The sequence below is a fragment of the Rhododendron vialii genome, chromosome 4a (genome assembly GCF_030253575.1).
Source record: "Rhododendron vialii isolate Sample 1 chromosome 4a, ASM3025357v1".
NCBI lineage: Eukaryota > Viridiplantae > Streptophyta > Magnoliopsida > Ericales > Ericaceae > Rhododendron > Rhododendron vialii.
In genome coordinates, this window is record NC_080560.1 from 5,821,017 (window position 1) to 5,833,326 (window position 12,310).

At 40.1% G+C, this 12,310-nt stretch overlaps 2 protein-coding genes across 2 annotated transcripts; both read left to right on the plus strand.

Annotated features, from left to right (window-relative positions):
• Positions 1 to 206: 206 nt before the first annotated feature.
• Positions 207 to 7,029, plus strand: LOC131323573 (receptor-like protein 6). Its single transcript, XM_058355425.1, has 7 exons — positions 207 to 308; positions 1,056 to 1,307; positions 1,432 to 2,475; positions 2,579 to 4,804; positions 4,922 to 4,992; positions 5,853 to 5,910; positions 6,826 to 7,029. Exons 1-7 carry the CDS (start codon positions 207 to 209, stop codon positions 7,027 to 7,029), a joined length of 3,957 nt encoding a protein of 1,318 aa, XP_058211408.1.
• Positions 7,030 to 7,099: 70 nt separating this feature from the next.
• On the plus strand, positions 7,100 to 10,031 carry LOC131323574 (uncharacterized). The gene is made up of 5 exons (XM_058355427.1): positions 7,100 to 7,105; positions 7,221 to 7,275; positions 7,408 to 7,478; positions 9,698 to 9,778; positions 9,878 to 10,031. Exons 1-5 carry the CDS (start codon positions 7,100 to 7,102, stop codon positions 9,923 to 9,925), a joined length of 261 nt encoding a protein of 86 aa, XP_058211410.1. The 3' UTR covers positions 9,926 to 10,031.
• The last annotated feature ends 2,279 nt before the right edge of the window (positions 10,032 to 12,310 follow it).

The following is a 12,310-nucleotide window of genomic DNA, read 5'->3' on the forward strand; positions in this document are numbered from 1 at the left end:
TGGCTCTTCTGTAGAAGTCTTTTGCCGTGTGTTGACCGTTTCGTTAGAAGTTTGAGTGACAAGAGCGTTTTTGTGGGTGATTATTTCCAGTTTTTGTAACTGGTCCCCATTAGATATAATGTTTCGCTAATGCAATGAGTTCACATGCATCTTGGCGGTAAAATGCACATCAAACATGTCCGAAATGGATAGGATTAGGAACATATATGGTCCATATTGAATCTATTGAAGGCATTAAGTCAAGTAATAGGACAAGATATTCAAATTATGCAGGACATGACAGGTATGCTGAGGAGACCTTGAATATGGTAAATTTACCTTATATTTTGGAGAGCCATATGCCCATATATTTGTACCTACATGTATGAATGTAGATATGTGTGTGTGTGAGAGAGAAATTTGATATTCAATTAAACGCTACATAATAACAAGAAGTGTAATTAACATGAATTTTTTTTTAAAATCTAGTAGTATTTGATTACTTAAACACCAAGAGAGGTCATGCAGAATTGCAGATTAATATTCTGTCAAAACAAATTAATCAAAGAAACCAAGATCATTTAAGAAAAAGTAATTCACTAAATGCATACATTCACCAAAATAGAATGAGGGATTGTCTGACAAGTGTCGTAGCAGTGTACAATGTGACACGACACCTTTTCAGAAATATCCTTACTGATCTCAACCGTTAGTATCCACAAGTAAAACTTCCTTCGTTTCAACTGATATAAAATGCAAATTCAGAAAGATTGTATAGATGTACATGTGGCCATTTGTTCTCCACAAAAAAAAACAAGCAAATCTCTTTCCAAAAGCTAATGGAGTAACTCCAAAGACTCCAAGGGAAAGGGAGGGGTCCATTATTAGATGCCTTTTGAGCACTCGGAGTGTATAAAAGACGTTAAGGGCATTAGCTTCCTCATCCAAGATTTGTATCTCTAAGATAGCCACTTTTATAATACATAATGGATTCATCTTTGTATCTTCACATGTTCCTGATGATCTTCTGTTGCTTTAATCTTAATGTTTTGACTAACTCATACTCTTCTACGCAGCCACTATGCCATGAAGATGAGAGATCAGCCTTGCTGCAATTCAAGCGTAGCTTTGACATCAAGAAGTTTGCTTCTGGCAATCCTTCTGCTTATCCAAAGATCAAGTCATGGAAGCTTGATGCAAATGCTAGCGATTGCTGCTCGTGGGATGGCGTGGAGTGTGACCATGATACCAGTCGTGTGATTGGTCTCGACCTCAGTAGCAGCTTCCTCTATGGTTCTATCAACTCCAACAGCAGCCTCTTCAGTCTTGTTCACCTTCGGAGGCCAAACCTTGCTGACAAATCACTTCAATTATTCTCAAATTCCAACCGGAATTGGAAATCTTTCAAGACTAAAGAGTCTCAACCTCTATAATTCTTATTTTTCTGGTCAGATCCCTTCAGAGATCTCATCTCTTTCCCAATTGACTTTCCTTAATCTGTCTCAATACTTTGAACCCGTGCATGCTACTCATGTATATCTTTTGAAACTTGAAAAACCCAGTTTGAGAGACCTAATCCAAAACCTAACCAACCTGAAAGTACTAGACCTCAATGTGGTGAACGTATCTTCTACAGTGCCAGGTGCTTTATCGACTATGACCTCTCTGACACATCTTAATCTCGGGAATTGTATCCTTTATGGTGAATTCCCAATGGGCATTTTTCATCTACCAAACCTACGGGTTTTACGTGTGTCGGTCAATGAAAACCTATTTGGTTACCTTCCAGAATTTCCGTATGGTGGTCCATTTGAGGAATTGAAGATTTGGAAAACAAATTTTTCCGGATTGCTTCCAAATTCCATTGGGAACCTTCATTCCTTGAAGGAGTTACATTTAGGAGAGTCCAATTTTTATGGGACACTTCCAAGCTCTCTTGGCAATCTGGCCCAGCTCACGTTTCTGGATGTTGTCGGAAGCAATTTTTGGGGACAGGTCCCTTCATCAATAGCAAACTTATCAAAACTCACTGTCTTAGGACTCGGCCATTGTACTTTTGATGCACGACCCCTTGAAAAGCTATCAAAACTCATTATACTAGCACTTGACCATACAAAACTAAGGGATGTATTACCACAGTCTCTTGCTAACATGACCCAGCTATCTACGTTAATTCTCAACAACAATGAGTTATTTGGTGAAATCCCATCTTGGCTTTTGAACCTCACCAGATTAACCTTTCTAGACCTTTCAAAAAATCGACTATCTGGCATGTTTCCGAGCTCAATCTCTCCACTCAAGCATCTTGAATACCTAGATTTCAGCTTTAACAGGCTGCAAGGACCACTCCCTCTTCCACCACCGTCTGTCCTTTATTATAGAGTCACTGGTAATTTACTAACTGGAAAAATACCAACATCATTTTGCCAAAACAGAACTCTTTTTGCACTTGACTTGTCTGATAATAACCTAAGCGGTGCCATTCCTCAATGCTTGGCCAGTTTTAGTAGTGGTTCTCTGTTGCTTTTCAATCTGAGTTACAACTTCTTCCATGGTACCGTGCCCCAAACGTTCATGAGGGGGATCAGCCTTGCTGCAGTTCAAGCATAGCTTCCACGTCAAGAAGTTTGCTTCTGGCGACCCTTCTGCTTATCCAAAGGTTGAGTCATGGGGAAATGCTAGCGATTGCTGCTCGTGGGATGGCGTGGAGTGTGACCATGACACCGGTCGTGTGATTGGTCTCGACCTCAGTAGCAACTTCCTCTTTGGTTCTATCAACTCCAACAGCAGCCTCTTTAGCCTTGTTCACCTTCAAACGCTGAACCTTGCTGACAATCACTTCAATTATTCTCAAATTCCGGCCAGAATTGAAAATCTTTCAAGATTAAAGAGTCTCAACCTCTACAATTCTTACTTTTCCGGTCAGATCCCTTCAGAGATCTCCTCTCTTTCCCAATTGACTTTCCTTGATCTGTCTCGATACTTTGACCCCCTGCATGCTTCTAATGAATATCTTTTGAAACTTGAAAAACCCAATCTAAGAGACCTAATCCAAAACCTAACCAACCTTGAAGTACTAGACCTCAATGTGGTGAACGTATCTTCTATAGTGCCAAGTGCTTTATCGAATATGACCACTCTGACACATCTTAATCTTGGGAATTGTTTGCTTTGTGGTGAATTCCCAATGGGCATTTTTCGTCTACCAAACCTACGCGTTTTAGGTGTGTCGGTCAATGAAAACCTATTTGGTTACCTTCCTGAATTTTCGTATGGTAGTTCACTTGAGGAAATGAAGATTTGGAGGACAAATTTTTCCGGATTGCTTCCAAATTCCATTGGGAACCTTGATTCCTTGACCGTGTTAGAAGTAGGAGAGTCCAATTTCTATGGGACACTTCCAAGCTCGCTAGGAAATCTGGCCCAGCTATGGTTTCTGGATGTTGTTGGAAGCAATTTTTGGGGACAGGTTCCTTCATCAATAGCAAACTTATCAAAACTCACTTGGTTAGGACTCGGCGGCGGTTCTTTTGATGCACGACCCCTTGGAAAGCTATCAAAACTCATTATACTAGACCTTAACAATACGAAACTAAGGGATGAATTACCAGAGTCTCTTGCTAACATGACCCAGCTATCTACGTTGATTCTCAACAACAATGAGTTGTTTGGTGAAATCCCATTTTGGCTTTTGAACCTCACCAGATTAACCAATCTAGACCTTTCAGAAAATCAATTATCTGGCATGTTTCCGAGCTCAATCTCTCAACTCAAGCATCTAGAATACCTAGATTTCAGCTTTAACAGGCTGCAAGGACCACTCCCTCTTCCACCACCATCTCTCCTTTATTATAGAGTCGCTGGGAATTTACTAACCGGAGAAATCCCACCATCATTCTGCCAAAATAGTGCTCTTCTTGCGCTTGACTTGTCTGATAATCACTTTAGCGGGGCCATTCCTCAATGCTTGGCCAGTACTACTAGTGATTCTCTATTGCTGCTCAATTTGAGCAACAACAATTTTCACGGTACTGTTCCCGAGATGTCTGTGAAGGGGATCAAGATGATCGACTTGAGTCAAAATCAATTGCATGGGGGGGTACCACGTTCATTGGCTAGTTGTACAACGCTTGAAATTCTTGTTCTGGGAGATAATCAAATCGAGGACTTTTTTCCCTTTTGGTTGGGATCTCTTCCTGAGTTACAAGTTCTTATTCTTCGATCTAATAGATTCCATGGTGCCATTGAGAATCCTAAAACCAATTTGAAGTTTCCGAAGTTGCGAATCATTGACCTCTCTCACAATGGTTTCTCTGGTACATTGCCATCAGAGTATTTCCAGAACTGGAATGCAATGAAATTGGTCGGGAAAGAGAATTCAACATATATGCAAGTGGAGAAACCACTAGCTACAGGGGTGGCAAATATTGTTTATTTAGAGGATTTTACCTATTCAATAACAATATCCAACAAAGGGACAAAACTACTTTATGAGAAGATCCAAAGTGTATTTGTAGCTGTTGATCTTTCAGACAACAAATTCTGTGGTGAAATTCCAGAATCCCTTGGAAGTCTAGGTGGACTTCAAGCGCTAAACATTTCCAAAAACAACCTCACTGGCATCATCCCGTCATCCTTGGCAAATCTGTCGGACTTGGAATCATTGGACCTGTCTCGAAACCTACTCTCAGGAGAGATCCCTGAGCAGTTAACCAAACTCACTTTCCTCTCAGTCCTAAACGTTTCTCATAACCGTCTCACTGGGCCCATACCTCGAGGTAAACAATTCGATACATTTGATAATAGTTCATATGGTGGGAATATGGTATTGTGTGGTGTCCCCCTGACGAGGTTATGCAAGAATTCAGAAACGTCACCCTAACCACTACCGGCACACAGCTCGCAAGGCAATGATTTAGAGTTTTCGACGGGCATCTACCAGATGGTCATAATGATGGGATATGGGAGTGGGCTCATAGTTGGGTTGGTTATTGGGCAGACGCTGACCACAAGGTATCATGAATGGTTTGTTGCGATCTTTGAATGGGCAAAGAAAACTCAAAGGAGGCCGAAAAGGATGGGGCGAAGAAACTAAAATCTGTTAGCAGTGCCTGTGTACTATACTGTTTGTCCATGTGTGTGCTGTTAGCTTTGAAGAAGTAATTTTTCATGTCGTTTGTCATTTTTAAGTTCTCTTTCAAGTGATTCCTACTACATGTATTGTTTGTTCATCTGATGGTTGTTTATTTAAGAACCACAGCTACTTTGTTGTCTGTGTAAATTTCTCTTGCCATGTAAGTTTGATGAAGTATACAAATACAATCAACAGATGAAAGCTGCTACCTTTCTGTTATAGTCCAACGATTCTTCTGTTAAAAGTGGTTTTTTCATAAATAAATAAAAAAAAAAAACAGCTTAATCGGATATAAATACGTGTTTGATTAATTCGTTCACAATTTTGGACTATGAATTTTGAACTAAATATTAGATCTGTTAATCAAGCATTTTTCGATATTCGATTGAGTTGATTTTATGTATAGCATATTAGAAAATTGTTCTCTACATAGTACATGTCTTCGATTACTTTTGTTCTCTACATAGTAATTCACACAATCAATTTTTGTGCCTAACTTTTTTGGATAAACCTTTTATGCTTTATCTTGGATATTTCAAAACATATTTAGGTAAAAGTCATAATTTTTTACTTTTTCGATTCGTCTTGACAAGACGAATCAATAATTCATAAAAATTAGGCACAAAAAATTCTCGTTAATGTCAATCGTCTAGACAAAAAGAAAAAATGAAAGACTTAGGAAGTTGATTTTCACACTCCTCTTTTGACCGAGTGCGCTCTATTTTTTTTCTTCATGTAGGATTAGGAATAACAACAGGAATCAAAGTTGGAACAATCGAGGAGGAACTGGTGTCCTGGTAGTTTAAAGTTAACCTTCATACATTTTTCTCTTATAACAATACTACAAAACAAAAAGAAAAAAGAGTGCATTTGAATAAAATAGGAGTGTGAGAATCAATTCCCAACCATTGTCGGTTGGGCAACAACATATTAGAAAAAAGGGACCGACTATTTGCAACTACAAATTTACTATACGTAACATGTTCTAAATCTAAGTCACAAATCTTATAACAATTTGCTATATGCAACCTAACAAATATCTATGAACTACCATATTTGCCCTTCCATACCGGCCTAGAAAGCAATTCTCCCCTTGTGGGTTCTTTTACGCTGTCGTTTTGTTCATCTTCTCCGTTGACACCACCACCATAGCAGCAGTAAACCACCACACACGCCACACCACCATATCACCACAACCACCATCATCCTCCACCACCATCATCGGCCAGCCTCTACCCTTCCCTATCCCAAAGTTAATTTTCTCCAAAACAAAATTTGAAATCTCCCCTTCCCCCCTCTCTCTCCCCCGGCCTTCACCAATACCAACAAAAAAAAAATTGGATACACAGTCCTTTAAAAAAAATTTGAAACTCGAAAATGTTTGAATACACATTTCTGAAAAATTTAGGCATTTTCGGATTTTAAAACTTGAAAATATATGACACTTTCAAGTTTTAAAATCTGAACCCTTTATAACGCGTCATTTTTTTTTTGTAAAAATGCATTTCGTGCATGCGCGATTGACATCACGCATTGTAGTAATGCACGATGGATTAGGTGATTTCGGATTCTCTTCAATCACTGCCACTTCATTCTAGGGTTTGAAACACAGTCTTTGATTTTTTGCATAACAGTAGCCATTGTTGAAGCAGAAAGCTAGAGGAGAGTGCACCTCACGAAGTACGGACTGCTTATACTAATAATTGGTACAGGGGCTTTGGATTGTTGGAACTCCGAATTTGGGTTGTGCGATGAAGAAGAAGGAAGAGCCTATGGCTATGGTGGAGGAGTGTATTAGAAACTGGCGTGTGGGGGTACGTATTAGGTTACAGCCTTACAGGTCGTGGTTCTTTAACCTCGCAATGGTGGTGGAGGAGTGGCTTTCGTGGTGGTGGTGTGGTCTGAAGTGGTGGTAACAAGGAGAGAGAAGGGGGAAGGAGGAGTGGGTTATGTGTAGTAATTTTAGGGGTATTTTGTCTAACAAAAATGAGGGTATTTTTGTTCGAAAGTGATTTGTCCAACCCCGGAGAAAAGCACACGACGTCGTCTGAACTGTTAACTGCGTTGCTTGATTTGGGGCGTTCTCCGTTCTTGAAATTGGGAAAAGTGGTTAACTGGTGAAGAATGGATCCTCGTCTCTGGTAAAGTCGCTGCTCTTTCTGGTTTGCTCTCTCTCTCTCTCTCTCTAGATGCACACATAGAGACACAATTCGATGTACCCACATGTGAATTTTATGTATCTGCTTGGTAAAGTTGACAAAACCCTCTTTCTGTTTCAAAAAACTTGGAAACAGGAGTAGCTGCTCTTGGGTTGGGGACTTATGGTGCTCATGCCTTCAAACCCAAAAACCCCACTTACAAAGAGGTTTTTCATCTTTTTTTTTTTTTTGGGTATGTTAAAGTTTTATAACCACCACAAGAAAGCACAAAACAAGCCCAGAGAATACCCATAGGCAAAGTAAAACAACAACGGAGCTGTAGCTACACCAACTCCTAAGATCTACTAAAAACACATGGAGAAATAGACCAATTACGACAAAGCATGTCATGCTCATAGGAGCAAGGGACTCTTCCCCATGAGCAGACCCTATCTCTAATTTCGGCCACAATAGCTTTTTTCACAACCAAAACCGGACTCCTACTCTTTTGAGTGAACACTCGAGCATTTCTCTCAAGCCAGATGTGGTAAATAGCTGCAGCCAACGACAACTTGTATATAGCAGAGCAAAACCCCTTAACTTTACAATGCTTGACAGCCCACGCAAGCTCATAATCCCAACTATTCGACCGACGCAAAACCAAATTCCTGCCCAACAGGTCAGACCAAATACTCTTTGCATAACTACAATCAAAGAAAAGATGTCCATGAGATTCCATGCCCTGATTGCAAAGCACACAACCAGTAGACACCACATACCCCAAGCACAAAGTCTATCCTTAGTTGCTAACCTTTTAAGGCAAGCCAACCAAACAATGAAACCCACTGAGGGACATTTCCAATAAACCACACTATAGAGGACCAAGGAACATGCTGCCTTTCAACCCGAATAGCTTTCCAAGCAGATTGCGTAGAGTAAACCCCTGAAGAAGAAGGTACCCAAACAACAGCATCCTCAACCTGGGAATTAGGAAGGAACCCAGCAGGGGTACCAGCAACAATTTGCAGGGTAATGCGATTTCTTGGCCTAGGCCAAACCCAAGCGTCGTTTTGAATAATAGAGTCCACTCTGGCTGCAAGAGATCTTTAATGCAAAGGCCCTAAAGGGTGCCAATTATCAAGCCAAACAAAGGTAGCCTTTGCATTCCCAACTATATGCTTGATAAGAGGCTGCCCTAGAGTCCTCAACTTAAACAAATTCCTAATAGTCCAAGAAGAGTCATTAGGAAGAGCCATATACCACAAATTCTGATGCTTGATAAAATACGTGTGAACCCATTTAACCCAAAGAGAATCAGATTTCTTACTAATAGCCCATAAATGTCTTAACATAGTCGCCTTATTCCATTCCTTCAAAGGTTTAAAACCCAAATCCCCTTCAACTTTAGGGACACAATATCCGTCCACTTAACCTTAACCCCAGAATTCTTAAGATCAACCCCAGACCGCAGAAAAGCCCTCATCAAAGCTTCAATTTCTTTCAAGATGCGCTGAGGTAAAACGAAAAGGGAGCACCAATACATTTGGATCTGGAAAAGAACTGAATGAATTAACTGCGCCCTCCCCCCAAAAGACAAAGTTCTGTTAGACCAACTAATAATCTTCTGCTGAACTTTTTCCTTCAACTGAATACAATCATCATATCGAAGTCTAGTGGATATCAGAAGCACGCCAAGGTATTTAACAGGGAGATGCCCCTCCGGAATAGGCAAAAAAGACAATAAAGAAGCCTTAATAGTAGTTGACACACCTGAGAAGAATATTTGACTTTTCTGAAGATTGGGCTTCAACCCAGAGAAATAATAGAAGTCATCCAGTGCCTCTTTAAACACAGAGATAGAATCCCAATCAACACCAGACAGCAAGAACAGGTCGTCAGCAAAAGCTAAGTGAGCTAAGGACAGCCCACCACAACAAGGATGAAAGGTAAAATTTCCATCTCTAATCTTTTCTTCAATAATAGCATAAAAACCCTCCATAACAAAGAGGAAAAGATAGGGAGAGATTGGGTCTCCCTGTCTCAAAACCATCTTCCCAGGAAAGAATCCTTCAAGTTCACCATTCACAACAACAGAGAACATAGGCGAGGTAACACAAATCTTAACCCATCTGATAAAGGTATTAGGAAAATTCATACCATGCATAACCTCAAAGAGAAAACTCCCGTCTACAGAGTCATAAGCCTTCGTCAAATAGACTTTAATGGCACATCTTGCAGGAGAATCATCCCTATGATAGTTCCTTACCAACTCTTGCATTAGAAGGATATTATCTGAAATAGCCCTTCCTTTAACAAATGCAGCCTGAGAATGATCGATAATAAAGGGGATAACAGGTTCCATCCTTGCCTTCTTTTTCTTTTTACTTGGGATTCCTTCATCTACATGTTTGGTTTACAACCTTTTTGTTGCTAATTCAATTTGAAGGTTTGGCACACGGCATCTCTCTACCACTTGGTTCACACAGCTGCTTTGGTTGCTGCTCCTGTCACCAAACGCCCCAATATTGTGAGGCCCCCATTCTTCAGTATTTTTCCCTTATATGAGTGCATGCATACGTATCATTGATGATAGATGAATGTAATTTCTCATTGTATTTGGTTGCAGTTTGGAGGCCTTTTGACTACTGGAATTGTGGCATTCTCGGGGACGTAAGTGCCGCTATCTTTTCCTTTTATTCGTAATGGTACAAAGGGTTTCTTGCAATTGTACTAGTTCTCTAAATTCCAATTAATTGGTTCATTTGAAGTTCGTATAGGAGGAGTATACTTCATGCTAAGCTTTGCCCAGCGCGTAATTTCCTTTATAAAATAGTAGTTCCCCATCCACAATTGTTAGTCCCTTTGGATACTTTTTGCTGTCCCTATGGTCCCTTTTGATAAGTCATTGGGCAAAAAATACTGACATGGTATTTCATATTGTAAGTCCTGGTATTATGCTATCCATGCTTGACTAAGAGAATAGGCAGGCCCTTTAGTTGCCTCTGCCATTAAGTGAGAGGAGTGGTCGTAGCTAATGAGATCGATCGATTGTTTCACGACACTTTGAAGAATCATGACAGTATTCAGGAGGGGAAAGGCACAAGTAGGCATGATTAATCTCAAGAAGGAGGTAAAGATGACTACATCCTAGTGCTTTCATCTTGTAGTCTTTGACTCTGTGACTCTGTCTTCCCGGTGCTTCCCAGTCACAGCCTCCCGTACCTCCCCAAATAGCTTTATTGTTATTCCGTACATTCCATCTCGAAGCTCAAATAAAACTCTTGTTCCTGGTTTTGGCCACTCAGCAATCAATACACATGCAGGATGAGCCCAATTTATTCATAAATCCGCGTTTCTGCTTAACATTTGTTATGGAAATGTTATACCCTCATCGTTGACTAGACTACCTTTTTCCCTTTTCTTTTTCAAATTAGAAAAGCAACTTAGAAATCTAATGATGCTGTCTCCTTACTTTTGAGGGTAATAAGGAAAACCAAAACATCAAAATATACAAAGCACAACGATTATGCCCCTTAATAAGTTGAAATTCCCAAAAAAGGGCTAACAATTGGGGACTGAGGCCGTATATAATCATGGCGAGGACTCAGGAATCATGGCAAGGACTCAAGAAACTGGTGACATTATTCGCCGACTCAAAATGAAAGAAGAAAGTTAGAGGTTTTAAGTCTTACTTCCATAACCATGTCCCTTATTGCTAGTTTGGTAGTCCATAAAAGCATATGTTGACAATATGAAAGTCAAGAGTGAGTCCACATCTTGGGGAGAAAATGCACATCAAACATGTCCGAGAGCATTAAGTCTACATTGAGTCTATGGAAGGCATTAAGTCAGGTAACAAGGCAAGATTTTGAAATTATGCCGGACATTACAGGCATGCCGAGGAGAGACCTTGAATATAGGATATTTAACTTACAAGCACATGCCCGTGCCTTCATTAGAAGAATTTGGTATTCGATATGGCTTCGAGTGTCCTAAGTGTGAGCAAACGGCCCATGCCTTAAGGTTCAGTGCAACTTGATATTGAGTTTGCAACAATTGAATCGTTCAAATCAATTACGTAGCAATTAGAAGGCATTTGCAAATCCTAACCGTCAACTGTCCACAATAAACACAATTTTCAGAACCTAAACAACACGTTCAGGTATATGATTTTTTATTGCCCATTCAAACCTAAATGAATTGCCCCCCTCCCCCTCCTTCCTTTATCTGCTTGTCCGGCCTTGTTGGGGCCGATCTAGTGAAGATTGGCTTGGTTTTGCTCATCCGGCAAATAAGCCGACGGATTCGGTGTGGCGGCTTTTAGCGACATCATTCTCGGCCAGGTTTTTTTTCCCTGTCTCTTTTTGGTTTCGTTTGTTTTAGGCTTTGTTGATTTGGTTCTCTCCATTTAATGTGAGTTTTCACCCTTATGAATCCATGGTCTAAGACTTGATGACCGCAGTATTCTCAATATTCTCTCCCTATTGAATAAATCATAATCGTAATTAAACCTAGTTGACATAATGATCACAAGTTCACAATCAACACTTGCCTATAGGGATTACTATGAGAATCTCATATTATCTATGGAATTCCTACTGTGGTATTGATTTTTTAAAGAATGGGAGAGAGAGAGAGAGGGGAGAGAAACCTCATATTATCTATGAAATCCCTGTTTGCTATTGGTTTTTTTTAAAAATGAGAGAGAGAGTATTTTGAAATCGGATTTGGAATAAACGTGAGAGAGAGAGAGAGAGAGAGAGAGAGAGAGAGAGAGAGAGAGAGAGAGAGAGAGAGAGAGAGAGAGAGAGAGAGAGAGAGAGAGAGAGAGAGAGAGATTGATTGATTGATTGATTGATTTAGATCTTCCCAAAAATGACCCTAGGATCCCCACTATTGGATTTAAGGAACCACTCCAGACCGTTAGATTTATGTATGTATGTAAGATTCAAAAACTGAGCTCGGTTATTATATTGATATTTTTGCAAGCCATATGAGAAATTTTGGGTGCAGGGCAGATACCACACACATGGTACCTCGTCAGCGATCCCAACCGTTC

Excerpts from the sequence above, each read along its gene's own strand:
- LOC131323573 (XM_058355425.1), top strand. The coding sequence starts at position 207 with ATGGTCCATATTGAATCTATTGAAGGCATTAAGTCAAGTAATAGGACA. Across the intron at positions 309-1,055 it reads CTGAGGAGACCTTGAATATG|CCACTATGCCATGAAGATGA; the intron begins GTAAATTTACCT and ends TCTTCTACGCAG. Across the intron at positions 5,911-6,825 it reads GAGGAGGAACTGGTGTCCTG|GGGCTTTGGATTGTTGGAAC; the intron begins GTAGTTTAAAGT and ends TAATTGGTACAG.
- LOC131323574 (XM_058355427.1), top strand. Across the intron at positions 7,276-7,407 it reads TAAAGTCGCTGCTCTTTCTG|GAGTAGCTGCTCTTGGGTTG; the intron begins GTTTGCTCTCTC and ends ACTTGGAAACAG. Across the intron at positions 9,779-9,877 it reads TCACCAAACGCCCCAATATT|TTTGGAGGCCTTTTGACTAC; the intron begins GTGAGGCCCCCA and ends ATTTGGTTGCAG.